This window comes from Motacilla alba, chromosome 9, assembly GCF_015832195.1.
Source record: "Motacilla alba alba isolate MOTALB_02 chromosome 9, Motacilla_alba_V1.0_pri, whole genome shotgun sequence".
In the NCBI taxonomy this organism is placed as follows: Eukaryota; Metazoa; Chordata; class Aves; order Passeriformes; family Motacillidae; genus Motacilla; species Motacilla alba.
This window is the reverse complement of record NC_052024.1, coordinates 22,049,514-22,068,248: the sequence shown is the minus strand read 5'-3', so window position 1 is coordinate 22,068,248 and position 18,735 is coordinate 22,049,514. Positions and strand designations below refer to the sequence as shown.

The following is an 18,735-nucleotide window of genomic DNA, read 5'->3' as shown; positions in this document are numbered from 1 at the left end:
AGTATTTTCTAGGATTTTTGGAGAAAAGACACCTTTTCACATAGTTCTGTCTATAATACCACGAGTGCAGGGAGTGTGGGACATGGGCACATGTCAACAATCCATATTTTAACATACTACTGGATTTAAAATATATTGTGCATTTTTTCCCCACACATATATGCTAGACAGATCATATATAAAGTTAATATCAAGTTAATCTAGATGCAAGGTGTTTTCAATTATTTTTCCCATGGCAAGATTGAAGGCTCACATCCAGTATGTCCCATGGATAATGTTTTTGTATTGCAACATTGGCTCTATAAATAAATGTGAAACATTGCTGTAGAAAACATCACATTTGTTGTTTTTTTTTTTGAAGTGCCTACAGCATGTCATTACAGATGGATTGATAGGCTTGATAACATTGAACTTTTGTCAGACCTAACGTGGCAGACTTGTTACGTGTCAGAAATTTTCTGTCATTTTGTTCACTATTCAAAAGGCAAAATATATTTGCGACCTTGAGTGACATTGAATATGGAAAGCAGACAGAAATTTATCATTTGACAGAATTGTTTTTGTTGAGTGTATTTTAACTTTCCTCTTTTTTCAGTGGCAAAGCTGTAATCAGATTTTAAAATCCTGACTACTCTGTTTCAGGAATCTGGAACAGCTGATTGTGGCTTGTAAAAACTCTATGACCCGGCCTTTTACAAATGTAAAACACATTCTTTATTACTTCACATTCTGATCATTTATTTTTGTGCTTCTTTGGACTGAGGCAACATCTGACCTTTATTATGGAGTTGCAGAAAGCAGCTTGGCAGAGAGCAGGCAGTGGGGAAGTCTTGAAGAGGAGACAGGACAGTGAAGGATGCAGATGCTTAGAGAGCAAATTTTCATAGTATTAGGGCTAAAACTGGGAGATTTATTCCTACTCAGTGTATTCCTTCTAGTGTGATTGCTCTCTGATAAAGCTGTATCAAATTTTTTTTGATGTCTTAACTCAGAAATTAAATCATAGTTTATTTTATGATGATTAGCTTTAAATAAGATGTTTGTTTTAAAGGCACATGGAGATAGTAAGTCAGGTTTTGTGAGTACAACAAAAGAGTGTTTGGTTTCTGGTTTAAAAAGCTGCACAGAAATGCATGAAAATATTTCATCAAAAGATGAAAACAAATATTAAGGCAGAGACAAAGAAATCCTGGACAGAGCATTAAGAAGGTGGGGTTAGAAGAAGGAGGAAATGAGGTTTTCAGTTATACAGCACCAATAGCTGGACCACAACATTTTATGCTGAACAAGGAAGAAAAATATTTTTAATTGCTAAGAGGAGCAGTCTGCAGTCAAAGGAGAAACTTCCTATATATTAGCATGCAACAGCACTGTACACTTCTGAATGGATTATACCTTGGTGAAATCAAGGGGATAATGATGAGCTCCTCAGTTAGAAAGGTTTTGTTCCAATAATTTGGTTCAAAATATAGACACTGGTGTTAATAAATCAGGCTGTAGATCCTAGACCACTCACCCAGTCAATATTTTACGCCAGGAGGTCACGTAGCATTGTGGGTTCTAAAGAATAAAGCAGTTCTTCCCTTAATTTAGTTTAAAAAAAATAAAAAGAGCAAGGAGATTTTATTCGTTTTCAATCCTGTTAGTACAAATAGAAGTCAAAGCTGTGGAGCTGGGTTATTTTGTGGCTTGTTACTGTTTATCACCACGATGCACATCAAGTAAATCCCTCGGAAGGGGCCGCGTGCCGCTCTCCGCGCAGCACCGAGCGCTCGTGTGCCTCCTCCCAGAGCTTGGAGGAACACATCCAAAATCTGTCTCCTGTCATATGTTCTCCCCATCTCTTGCTGAGGAGAAGCGAGCAGATGCACGTTGTTATTTTGGTGCCGTTTGTTTTTGGAGAGGAGGAGGGGGGTGAGTGTTTTTCTCCGGGAAAAGTTTCTGTTGAAACCGCGTTCCCGTGAAATCGAGCCTCGTTGGCTTCACGCGAGTTAGGAACTGGTTTGTTGTGTAGCTCTGGGATAACTGAATTTTGTTTTATTTCTTTATAGCCTGCCAGTGTTTTTGCATTACCACCGAGGACAAAGAAATTATCATTTTGTTGGTCATTGTGTTGAATCTAAAGCTGTAGAGAAATGAGGTGATTTTAGTGGATTTGTGCCTCTTCAGCTACATTTTAGCAAAAGTTGGTGTTTCTTGATACACTTTTCTTTTAGCCTTTTAATAGTCTGAAACCTCCTCAAAAATTTCTTTTAACCTGTGGCTTTTAGCCAGGATCAGAAATGAACCAGTCAAGTGAAACTTGAGCTCATCAAAGAACTAACAAACCTTGGTAAATCTTAGTCTTTAACACCAAAGGGTTGCAGTTGAAAGGCTTTCACCTCTCTTGCATGAATGTGAAATTCTTTTTTTTTTTATGATTTTTCTTTACAAACTAATTAAATAGTTTTTTTTTTTAAAAGCCTCATTTCTCCCTTGGGGATGAGGAGTGCCACTAATACGAAGTAACTGCCTGTGGTTTTTACAGTCATGATGATGCTTACCTTCTGCTGTTTAATCCTTCTCCTCCTCCTGGCTTTCCTGCTCACCTGAGAGCAGTGTGAGCACCCTTCCAGTGCCAAAAGCCTGTCAGATCTCTCACCTGCACCCTCAGCCTGGGCTTTGAGGAGGTGGCATGTCCCCTCAGCCCCAGCTCTGCCACCAAGGCAGATCAAGACATTTGCCCAGAAAATGAAGCCAAGCTCCCCAGAGCCCATTGTTTTCACACAGGTCCATCTCTGCTTGCCCTTGCACTGCTGGACTTGGATGTGTGTGGGACATGAACACTGCAGAGAGCAAAGTGAGCGAGAAGGAATTTCCCAAGGTCACCGTGCATGGAATCAGTGCAGCAAATACCTGCTGGGCTTTTTAAATTTACCATCCCCTTTGAACAAATTTTCTATTTTGGAAATTACCTCCAAACTGTTTGTTGTCTCTGCTCCTGTTCAGCAGAGCAGCACTGCTGGCCTGGTGGTTTCTATCATATTTCTTTGAAATTTCTTATGCAGGGTATTTAAGTTGGTGTGTAAGTGAATGTCTTTGCTATTGATTTTTTTCTCTGCCACTGGCTGTCTATTTACTTATTTATTTTTTCATTTAGCCCTTTAATGTTCTTCATTTGTAATGTGTAAAGTTCTATTTTGCATGCAGGAAAACACCAGCTTGCAAGGTGAATAAGTCAGGTGTGTAGATAACAGCACCTGACAGAAAGCAGGACCATAACTGATTTAAAATTCTACCATCTTTCAGAGGTTTCTCATCTCTGCCACTGCTTCTAGAGGCAACCTAATACCCAAGTGAGGCTGCTGGAAATGGCTGTGTAGAGGTGGTTCCAGAGCTGAAAGTTGGCAAGCTGGGTAGAGCCTGCAGCCAGAGCCAGGTGGGCTCTGCACTCACCTTGAATAGAAGAGGAGGAGGAAAATCCCACCCTTGCAACTCTTAGAATTACAGAATCTTTTAGGTTGAAAAGACCTTTAAGACCACTGAGTCCAACCATTAACCCAGTGCTGCCAAGCCTATCTCTAAACCATGTCCCCAAGTGCCACTCATGGCTGGGCTCGAGGATCTCAGAGGTGTTTTCCAACTGTAATGATTCTATGATATCTGTCTTTAAAATCCCTCTGGGGATGGTGACTCCACCCCTTCCTGGGCACCCTGTTCCAGTGCTTGACATCCCTTCCAATGAAGAAATGTTTTGTTGTACCCAGTGTAAACCTCCCCTGGCACAGCCTGGCTGAGTGGAGGGGCTCAGCGCCGTAGCCAGGAGTTGCTGCTCCTGGGGTTGCTTCAGGGTCCCGAGCTGGTTATCTCAGAAACTTTCTCATTTTTTCACATCAGTCAGACATGACTGTCCTTAGACCTTCAGGTGGTCAGTGCCCACTCTTCACTGGTGTCTTGTGCTTTCTGCTGGCAGATGTCAACGAGTGCACCACGGGGAACGGCGGCTGCCACGACCGCTGCTGCAACACCATCGGCAGCTACCACTGCAAGTGTCCAGCTGGCCACAGGCTGGGGGAAGATGGAAAATCCTGTGCAGGTAATGCTTTCTTACCATGTCTCACTGCTATTAAGGAATCAGCAGACTTAGGAAGGGGCAGGAAATGCTGGCTTTTATGTGGAGCCAGCTGAAGAGCGTGTGCTCAGAGTTGTCGAGAGCGCAGATCTTCTCATGTCTGGATTATGAAGATGTAACTGTAAGAACACTTCAAAGGGTTGGGGTTTTGTTTTATTTTGTTGGAAAAAATGTTATCGCTTAACCTGGATTGGCTGTGCCATGTTCTGATTATGGGATTTCCGTCATCAGTTGAAAAACTTGAAGAAAGTGTATACACTTGATAATATTTCATCTCTCTCTTAAGCAAAATGGTTCTTATCAGAAAATACACATACATTTTCATATTTCAATCACAATTCCACAGCTAGAGATTAACTGAATAAAAAAGGATTTAAAACCACATGCTATGTAAACCCATTTGTCTTTTTCCTAAGGGAAATTTAAGTCTAGTTAGTGCATTATAGGGTAAAATTCGTTCTTATGCAAAAACTTAATGTGTTGGAACACATAGTGAATTATGGTCAGACTTCCTAAAGTCTCACCGGCAAACAGAGTGGGTGTAAACAAGCCTAGATGATGTGCTGACCTACAGTCACTGCATTTTGTCCATCACGAGGTGCTGCAGAAGGCCAGGTGTGAGGTACCCAAGCTGTGCTGTACTCCAGGCCAGAGCAGTTCCTTCATCCTGAGCTCTCCCCTGACACAGGTAGCAGGGACGTGCTGCCACAGCACCTGGTGTGCTCTGCTGTGGACCTGGATTGCACCTCCCCTGCATTTCAGTGCTGCAGTAAATCCATCAGTGATGATATTTTTTTAATCTCAGGGCAGCTTTTCATGAACTGTGTTATCATCCTCTTACAAGAAACTGTGTTCTCTGGCTTTTCCCATTGCATAGGGTCTCACAAATTCCCTTCTTCCAAGATTTCATTTTACCATTGTCCAACTCCTTTTTAAGACTTGGCTAAAGCACTGTGTTTCTTGTCTGTGGTCATATGATTTATCCTAACTTTATAATTTATTTGTCTGCACCCCTCTTTTCACTAAAAGACAATAAAATTATTTTCTAAGCCAGCCTGTCAGTTGAGATCCACCTTGACAATGGAAATAAGCTGTAGATGGTTATGTTATTTTGATTGAATTATTTCACTATGGTCCTCCATGTTTTCACTTTGGCTTTTGGAGAGCTCAGCCCAGGAATATCATTTATGATTCACAGATCCCTGCTGCTTCACCTCTCTTGCCTCTTTGGGGGACTGGCTGGCAATATGTCCTTGGACCAGTGCACAGGTCTGTGTTTTGATGCCTGCTTACTGCTTTCAGTGTATAAAAGTGGTCCAAACCCCAAGGTTTTTGAAAGCAGGAGTCCTACTCATCCTTAGCATGCAGGAGTCATTTTTCCTTTAGACTAGTCTTATTTTAATAAGTTAGTCAAATTAGGGTTCCTTCTGCACAATTCAGTTTTTAAAGTACACTTTAAATTCAAGCCTTTGGACAGTCTTTAAGAACTCAAACAGAGTTTAAGGTATTTCATTTTTGTACTGTATTTTATCTGACCAGGATTTGCAGGTGAATATATTATTAGCTGGTTTGAGGCCATTTTTTTTGAAATCTTCCGGCAAAAATGGAAAAACACAATGAACTGGAAGCGCTCAAGTCATAAAACAGAGTGAGTGTGGCGGTGCCACTAAATACAGTTGAATTTTTGCAGAGGTGACAATGACAGAATTTGGCTGTACTGACCTGCAAGGAGGCCAGCTTCAGCCAACTTCTGGCCATTGGGTGGTACAATACGAGTAACTCAGTGGCTGGTGAAGGGAAAGTGAGCTCTCCAACAAAACTGAGTGCTGCTGGAAGGACTTCCAGGGCGTGAACTGGGGTTTTATTAATGCCTCTGCATTGCTCAAAAGAGGCATTTTTGCAGATAGGAGCAAAACAGCTCCTCATTGAGGTTAACCAGTGATTTTGGAGGAATCAAGTTTATTGTTGTTCTGGGTTGTTCCATTCTTTCTGCCTTTATAGCATCATTGTGCTTTATGTTACCCCTTAGTCTAAACTCAGGCATTAAATAGATGTGCACAAGTGTTCTGCTCCCATTATTTGTCTCGTGGCTGGTTTTATTTCACTGGTGCCTGCAATGATCGATCAGTGTACAGGGTTTTTTCCTAAGCCAAGGTACAAATAAGGTGTATTGTTAGAAAAGCAGCGTGGAAGTAGCACAGATCTTATTCAGAGAGTCATTATTGCTGGAAAGATTGATCGTGTTTTTCAGAAACAAAATAGAGCATCCTTCTGACAAAAGGGAAAGATGTCAGGAAAGAACTGTTGGGTTTTTAGAAATATTTTTTTTAGCCATTTGTAGCTGTTTAATGCTAAGGAAGGGAAAGTGGATAAAAATTCACTAACCAACAATGTACTGAAGAGCGCTGCTGTTTTGATCAAGCATTGCTGGGGGTTTATGAGGAATTTTTTTTTGGAGACCCAAAGGCCTAATTTCACAGCTTCAATGAGCTGACAATGCTCAAGATCTCCACCTTCTAAGGTGTCAAAGGTGTGTACAAGACATAAGGCTCCATGAATATGCACAAGACAGCAGCATGAAATAGGTGGGATAATCTTAAAATAGTTATTGCCATCAGCTTTGGTTAAACCTTTTATTTCTTGAGTGATTGTGTGGCTGGTTGGATCCAATTGGGGAAGATTGGGCAGCACAGACCTGTACTGTGGGGTCTACCCTCATTCCAAGGGCTGTAGGGATATTTCCTGGCTATTTGTAGGGATCTTTCCTGGCTATTTGGGGATTCTTTTGGCAGGATATGTCATTCAGAGTTATGTAATTTGTAAGGTCTCACTTCACTTTGGTGAGGGATACTCGTATGGAGAGGTAAGATGTGATGAGCTGGAGGCCTGTGCACATCCATAGAAATGCCAGCCAGAGCAGTGACCTGATTAGCCTTTCAAAGCTAATTATGTCCATGTTGTACTGCAGCTTTCACTCTCCAGCCTTCATGCTCAGAACTCCAGTTTGCTTCTCTGACAGAGAAATATTTCCTGGCAGCTCCTGGCGCAGGCATTTCAGATTGTGACAGAAAGCTCCTGCTTCCCTCCCGCTCCTCGTGTGCCTGATGGAAATGAATGATGAGACAGGATTTGGCTTTAAATCACTGCACAAATAATGTGACAAATTAATATTTGACATTTACCAGTGTAGGACTGTCAGGCTGATGCTGTGCCCTGTGCATCCGTGTGCTGTTCCCGGGGCAGCCTGGGCAGGGGTGGGTTTGTCAGAAAGGTGTGACCTGGTCTGAGGAAGGGAGCAGGAATGGGTGTGTGCCCAATACCTCCTTGTTTGTGGAGCAGAGGCACCACTGTGTCAGTGAGATAGGCTGTGAAATGCAGAGATATCCTCATTTCATATTTTTATTCTGAAGCAAAGCAGCTCTACTCGAGCATCGCAAAATGCAGAAATGGTATTTTCTGAACATAAATACCATTTAAAATGGTATTTTAAATGGTAATTTTAAAGCTCAGTTGTTGGCACAAGTCCAGATCTGTAAGGGATGCTGAGGCTACAGCTACAAAAGCGTGTTTTCACACATGAATAAGCTGCAGAAGTCAAGTAGAAAAAGGTCATGACCTTATGTTAACCTTCTTTGGTAAACTGTCATTTCTTATTTATATTATTGTGCTCTCATCTGTCAAGGCAACTGCAGGAACTTTGAGACAAGTGAAGTCCTGTGATTAAGTGTTGATGGAAAGGAGCTCCTATTTGGTTGATTAGAGTGATATTGCAATGGCTGTAACCCCATCCCTGGGGGTCCCAGTCAAACCTCGGAGCTCTGGCAGCTTTCCTGACCTTTGCCAGGGGAACTTTGGGAGCAGCTGCCTCCAGAGCCAGAGTGTGACTGTGCCAGGGCCACCACTGGTTACCCCAGAAATGGAGGAGTCACTGGGGTCACTGCTGGAGCCGGGTCCCCGGGCAGGGGGGGACTCTCCAAACACTCTTTGTTGCCTTGGAAGAGTTGTTGGTGGGCTAAAAGGAATACTGAGGGACATGTCTGAGAGCAAGAAAGTGTTTATTAATATGGTGGCAGCATTTATTAAGATAATAAGGTCTGAAATACAACTTATTCTTGTCAAATTCTGGTTTTATTGAAGAGAACAAATGCTAATTCTGCATTTGGGCAGTTTTTCCTGCCCAACAAATCAATGTGCAGGTGTCTGCCATGTCCTGCGATAAAAAACTGAAGGACATAATACCATGCACTTGGAGAAAAACGCCATGGCACTTTTAATTATATTTATTTAATTTTTATTAGAGCAGAAGAAATTAGTCTACTGGAAGGATTCAGGATGCTTTTGCATGATCTTAACTCTAAGAGTTGCATTTGATTCACCACATTGTTGGCAGGCCATGACGCTGAGGTACTTTTTGCCAGGAATACTTCAGCAGAAGGAGAACAAGGAGAATATATTTTACAAATATCAAAAAGTACCAGTTCTTATTCCAGATGCAGCAAGTACCAGACCAGCTGCACTCAAATCTTACAGAACTCAAGTGAAGGCACCCTCAGATGAGGTGAAGCCACCCAACCCTCTTCATCTTCCTCTATTTCAAGACCTTGTCCTGCGACAAGGAAATAAATCCACTTTCACAATTATCTAATTATCTGTAACTGAATTACTCTGTCCACCTAATGTCTGCCTCTTAGAGTGAGGGGAATGGGCAACTCCACCTCATCACCTCAGCAGACCCTGGGTGAACCATCTGGATAATTGAGGCATTTCAGGGTATTGGGATTTTGCAGCAATAGGCAAAAGAAAAAGACTTGTAAGAGGAGAGGAGGTAAAGCCTAATTTCTGATTTTCCAAACCTATTTTTAGTGGCTCTCAGGTATCCTGGGACTCCAGCTTGGGTTTTTAGAGCTAAGTCAGATAATTTCAAGTATTTATGTTTCAAAGTATAAAAAACTCACAGTAATCTGCCAAGAGGGGGTGAAGAGTAAATATTTTCTTCTCCATTAGTTTCTACATCCAGAATATTGGTAAATGCCTTATATTTGAAGTGAATTCAACAAGAAGCAATATCTGTTTTTACACTTAAGTGTTAATTATGATTGCTCCTACCTGTCAAATCATTATTTTTAGTCTTGAGTAAAAAGCTTAATAACTGCTTTTGATTTCAGATCCCAGTTGGAAATTTAAAAAAAAAATAGGGTTCCCCTACTTATCTTATAGAGGGAACTGTATTAAGTGAGATTAGGGATTAATTGTGCATTATAAACACTGTTTGGCATTGTGCACTCAGAGTTCTGTGGTTTTCTGGAGACTGCTGGATTTAGGCAGGAGGACTGTGTGATTTTTGTGCATGGCTGCAGAGAAGCTCTGGGCAAAAACTGCTGGAGATGTTCTACATTTGCAAACTTGATGGGGAATCTAATTTTATTTCCACTCCCAAGTCATTCTTTTGGAATTCTCAATTTCAGGCATTTCTCTGAGAAGAAATGATGGTTGGAGGTTGTTCCTCTGACCTCCCTCGTGCTCTCCCATGCTGTGCTGGATCCAGCTGGGATCAATAGATACGTGGAGCTGTTACACTCTCCCAGGCAAATTGTGTCATCTGTCTGCATTTGTCTATTCCTGGTAGTTCCACAGCAAAAAAAGCCCTCCAAATAAGTAGGAAAAATGACAACACAGTCGTAGTAAGGGTAATACTGACTTCAGCTTATTGGACTTTTTAAATTAATTACCTGGGTGCTGATTCCTGGCAAGCCTGAGCAGGCAGGAGCTCGAGCTGAGTTTTGGGGGCTCATTCCAGGCTGACAGTGGCTTGCTCTGGGCAGTCACCTCGCTTTTTGTGAGCCCTCCTCGGCAAAAACCACCCAGCTGCACAAACCTTCTCGATTTTATTAAGATACATTGAATACTAAACTCAGCAAAGCCCAGCATTTTGTGTCTGTTTCTCTTCAGCCAGGGAAGGGACAAATTGCTCGGGCCAGAGCAGACACTTCCCACCTGGTTCAGAGCATTTCTGTGTCGGTCTGGGCCGAGAAGAGCATCTGATGCTCTGATAATCGATTTATTGTTGAATTTTAATTGCCCTGTTTTAGTTTCTTCCCAATTCCTGCGTGGTTGCTGCTGAAAGCTCCCTGCTCCTCCCTCACACACGGAACAAAGGCGGCTGCGAGCTGAGCCACCCAGGTTCTCACATCTGCCATCCCTCGGGGTAGACAGGCTCACAGTTATGACAGCTCCCTCCAAAGTGAGCGCTGCCATTGGAGGCTGAGCTCGTTTATCCTGGGTACGTGTTTTCATCCATCGGAGCTGAGAACAGGCTGAGTCAGTTTGCAGTCACTTTTTAAGCAGAAGTTTTATGCGCACCAGTTGGGTCAAGGGTATTGTTATCCTAATCCAAGGCTCCAAAGTTACAGTGGAAGGAGTCTTACCCAAAAGCCATTGAGTTTTGGGGAAGACTGGGACCACTTATATTTCAAGGATTCAATGATTATTTCCAGATAATCTTGGTAAATCTCTTTTTCTCCACGGAGCTTGTTTTTTGGTGCCTGGATTTTTGCCTCTGAACGCTTAATTCAGCTGCAGCGTTTTAATAACAGCCTTTTACATAAACAAACCATGGAACTGGCAGTTTAATTTTCAGGTTATGTCAGACTACAGGGTTAGTACGCTGTCAGAACACTACCTAACACAGGGTTAGGTGTAGTGCAGCTTGTCACCATGTCACACATTCCCTGCAGCTCAACTTGTGCCGCGTTCCAAGGCAGCAGCGTCTCTTAAAAAGCACAGCATTGCCCGTACCCCAGGGAAAACTGGCGCCTTTTCCCTTTGCATTCCAGTTATCAGATGAATTATTGATCACCGATCTGAAGGGGAAAGCTTGTTTCAGGGTGTCACAGGTAGCAGCACACGCAGAGCCCCATCTCCACGGCATCTGCCATATGGCGCTGGCGGCTCCCCGTGCGTCACAGCCAATTATAGACTCGGCACTGGGATTGCTTCCCCAGCCTTCCAGCTACCTTGTCTTCCTCCAGCTCCACCAGCTGGAAGCGAATATGGAGCAGGAACCTCAAGTTGCCATCATCCTTGGGAAGGAATGTCCTTCAGGTTGTGGCACGTGTGGGGACAGAGGCTGTCACCCCCTCTGTGGTTCCTCCCTGAGTGACAACTCCAGGTTTTGCAGATGTGAGTTTGTGCTCACAACAAAGTTGGGCATGGGCAAAAAAACTGCCCTGGGGAATTTTCTTTGTCCAAACCACTGGATGCATAAAGCTGTATTGATCAGCTTTTGATAATGAAAACATTTAAAGTTCAGAAGTATTGCAATGTTTGCCATATTACTCAGGACTCAATGCTTTTAATTAATGGAGGAGCTGTGAATAGTTAGATGAAAAGCATTATAGAGCTATATGAAAAGGCTGTTGTTGTCCAGATGAAAGATAATGTTTGGAAATAATGTGACAAAAAATGATAGACTGCAGTACAAATATGTTTTGAGATATTTCTAGGGCTCTGATTAGTTTATATTAACTAGTTTTTTGCATGTATGACTACATCTGAAAGGCAGGTTATAGAGAATGTTAACATTCCAGTGGGCTGATTGACAATAATTAGTTTATTTTGAAGGAAAGGAAAGAAGCACAGTATTGTTGGAGCTGACTAATGTGAATTAAAAGCCAGGTAATCTTTTCTGCAATTACAGAGATACAATGATTGCTGTTATCAGAGAAGAAAATCCACTCGTACTTTTAAGAATCATTGTGTAGGAAGAGCTTTGCAAGCCTGAAATTGAAGCTCTGGTCATGGTCTCCAAAATTGCACGTAGTAGTAATTTTATGCAGAAGCAAGACTTTTGAATACTTAAATTATAGCTTGTTTGTAGCAAGGTATTTGCCAGCAAATACAGGCATCTTATAAACAGCACATGAGTCATCTTGGTGTTCATTTCGAGCACATCGAAAATGCAAATTGCAGCTGAATTATTCTTGTGTGGAGAGGCAAGGCTTAGAAAAACCTTAAACTCGTACTTTAAATGGAAATTGTGAGAGGAAAAATGTGCACATTTGCCTTTCAGAGGAGGGTATTGTGCAGGGTGGCTACAGCTTTTTCTGTAGCTTTGCCTACAGGCTGTGTAAACAAGAACTGATGGCAGGTACGGGGACGGGAAAGAGCACAGCTCCTGAGCGGTGTTTGTGTTCCTCTTTGGGAGCATTTAATACTGTTCTTCACCTGGACACCTCATAGAACTCCCTCTTTTTCTTTATTTTATTATTATTGAAATGCCTGTGGATTTTATGAGCCATCTGATACAACCTTAAAAAGCTTTCTAACAATTTGTGATAAAATCTAAAGCAAACAGAAACCCGTCAGCTTCTATGTTCAAAGCCTTGGCCCAAAGGAAGCGATCCAGACATGACTGTCAGAAAGATAGCAACTGCTGGGAGAGCTACACTGCGTTATTAAAAGATCAGTAGTTTGATCAACATCATATTGGATTACTCAAACTTCAATTACAGGAGTACCTGAGGGCTTTAGCTGGGATATATTAGAAGAACAACTTGAAGTGAACCTGCTGTTGTTGCACGCCAGCTCTGTGAAAGGCCCACCTGAGAACCTTGTGAACAGCTCCTGTCCCACAAGGGATTCAGTGTCAGCCAAGGAGTTCAAAAACAGCTAATAAAAATGGAGCAGTCAACTGGTTAATTTGATGTGAATTTTAATCTCAGGAAGAGGAGAAAAAAGGAAGGAAAATAAATTCTTCCATGCCTGGTGACATTATTAATACAAAGACAGAGTGAGAGAGTTGGGGTGGTTCAGCCTGGAGACCAGAAGTGTCTGGGGAGACCTCAGAGCTCCTTCCAATGCCTAAAGGGGCTCCAAGAGAGCTGGAGAGGGACTTTCAACAAAAGCATGGAGTGATAAGAGAGAGGGAAATGGCTTCAAACTGACAGAGGGCAGGTTTAGATCAGATACTGAGAAGAAATTCTTCCCTGTGAGCATTGTGAGACACTGGCACAGGTTTCCCAGAGAACTCGTGGCCTATAGCTGAAAGAGCTCAAGGTGTCAGGCTGGACAGGGCTTGGAGCAACCTGGGCTAGTAGAAGGTGTCCCTGCCCATGGCAGGGGAATTAGAACTGGTTGATCTTCAAGCCCCTTCCCACCCAAACCATTCTGTGATTGATGATTAGGCTCCAGCTCTGGAAGTTGGCATGGATAGGTTTTGGATGTATTCATGTCACTTCTCTCCTGCTAGAATCTCTGCAGCGTCACATAATTTATGTCATAAAGGAAGCAGAGCAAGAAAACCTGTGTAAAATGCTGTCCTTTGCTCGCTGGCAGTTTATCTCAGATTGTCCTGGAGCTGGCATGGCTCCAGTGGGGGATCAGTGCTTGTGGTGGCACCTGAAGAGGCACCCCATGAACTGTTGGCTGTAGAGCAATGCCAGGAGCCAGCTGAGGCAGGGGGACAGGAGGTTGTGCTGTGGTCACAATTTTGGAGTGGCAGAGGTGGAGCTTGGTGGCTGAATGGTGCCTGTCACAAACCACATCTGTATTTCCAGCCAGCACAGCACATGTACTGTAAGCTGGGAGCACCAGATTATGAAGGTGTTTGCATGATTATAATTTTCCTTGTGCATGTTTTACCTGCTGTGTGTGGAAAACACATTTCTCTGCATTCTGCTGTAGCAGAGGCACGGAGCCCAGCAAGCGTGCATTAATATTGCTGCTAGCAAAATCCAGGTGTTCTCATCACATCAGGCATTTCTCTTTTTATTCCGTGACTACTCTTGCAAACTGCCATATCCTGCCGAGAGAAGATGCTGATGGCCCAACATATAAACCTCCTTAATACAGCTCAGAACTGAGTCCACACAAGGAGTTTGGGCTGTATCATGCTGTCACTTATTAAGTGCAGCTCCTTGTAGAGATCCTTTCCTCCTTTGCCACCCTCCCACCTCGCAGCAGGGCCCTACTGGGTTGTGCTGAGGAGCTGTATTTAAAAATTGATAGACCCATAACAAATATTCTCTCTGCTGTTCCGCCCCACATCAGAAAATCTTGCAGTAGCTTCTGATACTGGTGATCTCAAAGTCTTTCTGCGGAGCAGAAATCACCTGAAATTTTGATATTTGACTTTAAAACATTCCCTTCCAACAGCCAGCACATTTACCTCTTTTCTACTGGAAGCAGTGACATTAATGAAGCTGGTTTTCTGGGTTTTTTTAGGAGCCTAATTCACCCTTTTATCTGGTTTGTCATTCTTCAGCTTGTACTCCCTTGTTATTTCATGTGGTCATTCACTTATCCTGGCACAGTTCTTCACTGAGAGCTTGTGTCCATCTGTGTGGGTTTCATGTTGATGGGAGTTGGAGTCGTCAAGGGGGTGTAGTTGCCAAAATATCTATTAGTCTAACCCCACTGAGGGGGTTGGTAACCCTATCACTCTTCCTTTTTGGCTTTTCTTTGCTGTATGCTACACCAAGATCCCAAAAAGGATAATTCTTTTTTTTTGTTTTAAATACTTTGAGCGGAGAAAAACATACAGAACTGCTTTGTGAAAAGATGGAAAAATGTATTTCTACACAGCTGTGTGAAAACATCACAGTGTTGTCTGAGGTCTGTCCGTGAAATTGTCATGTTCCTTGCTTTAATTCTATAGCCTGGTTTTTCTGCAAATTGCCTGGTTTCAATAATTGTTTTAAGTGTGTGTGTGTGTATATATGTCTCTGTCTGTATATTTAATGAAGAATTCCTTGAAACTCTAATTAGGGCTGCTTGACTCCAAAGCAGTTTACATATCACAGGCTTACACAGCTATCAAACAGATGCTTCTCCTTTTTTTTCATTCAGCTGACATTTTCATTTTCTCTGCATATTTTGAGCACTGAGCAGTGATGTGTTTTGACTCCTGAGGCTACAGATGATATCAAAATGAGGATTAGAAATGAAGCTTTACCTGTCAATTAAGTTGTTAAGCTTGTCCTCCACAGTGTCTACACTTTGAAATGGCCTGTTTATTGAATTTGAAATAGTTTTCATTCTTGACTTTGTTTAAATTGAATGGACAGTTCTAATTATAATCTTCAGGGTTTTCATCTGCAACATATGGTTTGCATTTAGAGCTGTGGATGAGGGGCTCTTGGATGTTTATTGAGCTAAACCACTGTTAAATATCTCGTGAGAGAGTGGCATGTCAGGCATGGAGAGTGAGCAGAAATGGGCAGCACAAATATTGGCCAATTTTCTCTCTTCTCATCACTCTGTCCAGGAGATCTCCTGGGGGGCAGCTGGGAAGTGAACTGTGGTGGCAGGGTCCAGGCATTGGGAGCAACAAGTCACCACTTTAAGTGGTTGTCTGGTGCCAGTCTTAGCTTGAAAGGAGTATTGAAGGAAAGAGGGAAGGGAGGGAGGAAGGAAGGAAGGAAGGCTTCACCATACCAAGTTCAAATTCAATGAATTCAAATTACCAGGATCTGTGTCGGGTCAACGTTATTCTTTCCAGTCACCTGTGGCCCCCACTAACAGGGTTGCATGATATCTCATGACAATTTATTAATCTCTTTGTGCCCCAGTAAGGCCAGTGACAGACCAGGAAATGAAATGCATTTGATGGGGTGGATTGTCCCTTGCAGTGCTCACACAACTCTTCTCCCCAAAAGCAGGTTGTGGGGCAGGTCCTGCCACTCCTGCTCCGTGGATCTGTCAAGAATGCCATACCTTGGAGATGCCTCTGTCCTTTTCCCTGGAAAGCAGGCATCAGGAGATGCATCTCCTTTCAGATCCGGACATAAATATTTGTTACCTAACGCAAGGTCCCATTGATGACTCTGCTGTTCAATGTTTCACAGCACTGTGGTTTCCATCCTTTGGTGTTTTCTGTGTAGGGAGAGAGAAAGCAGAAGGAGAGAAGTGAAACCTGGCCTAGGCACAGCTGGAAGTCCTTAAAACCACCTGGGAAAGCATCTGAGGTGTAGGGCAAGGTACCAGCTACAGGGCAGAAGATGTGTCTCCACGATGGACCAAATCTCCAGGGAGGTCTGGAGGGCAGACTGACAGACAGTGAATCTGGTACAAAAAGCTGTGGTGGTCTAATGCTATTATTTACCTTCCCTTCCCCGTTTTCAGAAGCAGGTAAATAATCAGATCTCTTGTCAAGCCTCTTTCTTTTCCTGCAAAATGGGTGCTGGTAGAAGTTGCTTTGTCCTTAGTCCTGGGTGAAGAAAGGTAGCAGAAAACTGGCTGCTCCAACAAGGGTCCTCCTCCATTGTGAAACCAGTTTGCAGGGGCTAAATTGGGTGAGGAATCATTAACCTTACCTTTTAACCAGTCTCTTACCAGCTCCTTTTGGTTTGCTGGAGCCATTCCATGAGTTAATCCTGTTGGAGCAGCCTTGCCTGGGACACCTGGGAGTGAGGAAGCTGCAGTGGCTGGGCTGACCTGGCTGGCTCAGACAATGGATGCTCATCTAATCCATGGCAGGGGCCAGCAAAGGGCAGAACAAATAGCTGAGGAGCAAAAATAAAAGCCTGGGAGCACTAACAGTTCAAAATGACCCAGCTGGCTCTGCAGGAGCACATTTATCCATGCTGAAAGCTGCTTTGTGGAGGTGTTTTAACACCAGGTTCTAGGAAACCACTCAAAGGAGCTTGTAGCGTATTTGTGGTGTTTTGTGGAGCATTAAAAAAAAAGCCCCAGACCAGGAGTTTTGCAGTTTAAAACTTCCCAGCCACCCAAAACTGCTTTTCTCAGTTTTTGCTGCTCAGTTTGGTTCAATGAAAAAGAAATACGTTTTTTATTAATATGAACTGATTTTTTTTGTTTGTTTTAATTTTAGGCTTTGTTTTGGACCAGATTTCAGACTTGTATTTTCCCCCTAGAGTCACTACCAATGTAAAAGTTCTTTCACTGTGGAAAAGATGGCCAAATATTTTTCTAGCAACTGGAGTTTCAAACCCCCTCCAATCAAAGTTTCAAACCCTGAAAATCATTTTTGTGTTAGTAAAAGGGGAGAGATCCTTTTCAAAACTTCTGCTGCAAGAGCAAATTATGTCATGCTTTGTGAGGGAATTCACACTGGTTGTCAAATTTTGGACATTTCTGAGCTTGAGACTTGAGCAGTTCTGTGATTTAAAGGAAGCTGTGAGTTGAATCTGTTATAAATTTACCAACTTACAACAATAACAGGGGCTTATTTAAAGTTTTACTTTATAGAATAATTTCTGACTTTCGTGATCAGCTTAAGAATGTCTGGGAACCAAGCCTGTTTCCCTTCCTTCCCATGAGTACATAAATTATTTAATTGAAAAACACACTAAATAATGTGTAAAAATCCTCCATGTAATTAGTGGGGAAAGACCATATGATATTTTCACTTCATAACTTTTGTGAGGTTTAAACACCCTTTGGAATATAGAAAAGAGAGTAGTAACAGTGTAGTTACAAATAACAGAAGGCAAAGCACTGTCATGCATCTTTGTTGATTTAAAATATCACATTAAATAGCAAACAATCAGAGTTTTCTTATCAGATGTACGAAATGATCTGCAGCTGAAGAGTCTGGGGGAGCTGGTTGGGGCAAGGGAGGGGTGAGCCAGATTGTTGGAACTTATTTCCATATCTGTGTTGGAGTTGAACAGTTTATCCACTTGTGATAATTTTAATTAGAGCCTCTTAAGGTTTCTTGTTGTGGTACTTTACTTAAGATCCAATCTTCCCTCTTTCTCTGTCACCATCATTCCTGACTGATCCTCATAATATTTTGTGGGGACCAGTGACCCACAGAGCTCCCTGGGTAAAGAGGGGTCAAACCCTGATTTTAGTGAATTTTAAGATAATGCTACAAAGACTAGACCATGTTTCTTCTTTCTGGTCTGGATTTTTTTAAATAAATAATCATTGTGATTATTTTTAATTATAATCTGACTTTAAAACCATCAGCATAAACCATTCCCTAAGTAAATCCAAAGAGGGGTTTGTGTTTACCTGCTTCTGCTGGTCTCATCCTTTCTGCAGCAAGCTGGGGGATTGTGGTGGCTGGAAGGAGGAAGTGTTAGTGTGTCATTCATTCCTGTTTTATGTAGTATTTCTTAGGCATTTAATAAAAAGGGTGTAGTTATGCTTTTGTGAAAGTCATTTGGGCCAGATCCACTGATGCTGTGGTGGGGGTTTGGGTCCCTGTGTGCAAGTGCCAGCAAGGAATGGGTTCTCACATCTGCTCCCAGCTGGACAGAAATCTTTCCACCCATATGGAAAAACACCATATTCTGGTGTTTGTGGGGTGGCTGATGCTCACAACTGTTTGGTCTTTGCCTCTCTGTCTTGTTCTCTGCTTGACCAAGTGAAGAGATTTTGCTGAAAACTAATTAATAATTAAATAAAATCCTGAAATCATACGACCACTGAGGTTGGAAAAGACCTTCAATCTCAAGTCCAGCAGTCAGTCCAGCACCACCACTGTGTTCACCATTAAACGATGTCCAGGGATAGTGACAGGTCCATCAGTGCCCCAGCAGCCTGTTCCAATGCTTTATCACCCCTTCTGGACAAAATCATTCCTAATATCTCTTCTAAATGGTGAGGTTGGTACTGTCCAGTTTTGGGTTCTTTCTCCATCAATGCCTGGGCACCAG

General features: G+C 42.5%; 1 protein-coding gene across 5 annotated transcripts in view; it reads left to right on the top strand.

The window, feature by feature from the left end:
• Nucleotides 1-18,735, top strand: part of LOC119704495 (multiple epidermal growth factor-like domains protein 6) — a 191,808-nt gene that overhangs the window by 97,836 nt on the left and 75,237 nt on the right. For all 5 annotated transcript variants that reach the window (XR_005257979.1, XM_038145846.1, XM_038145847.1 and 2 more), the window contains exon 5: nt 3,953-4,075. Coding sequence is in view for 4 of the 5 variants with exons in the window: in XM_038145846.1 (XP_038001774.1) it covers nt 3,953-4,075 (123 nt within the window). In the remaining variant the exon portion in view is untranslated. The remainder of the gene's footprint in view (nt 1-3,952; nt 4,076-18,735) is intronic.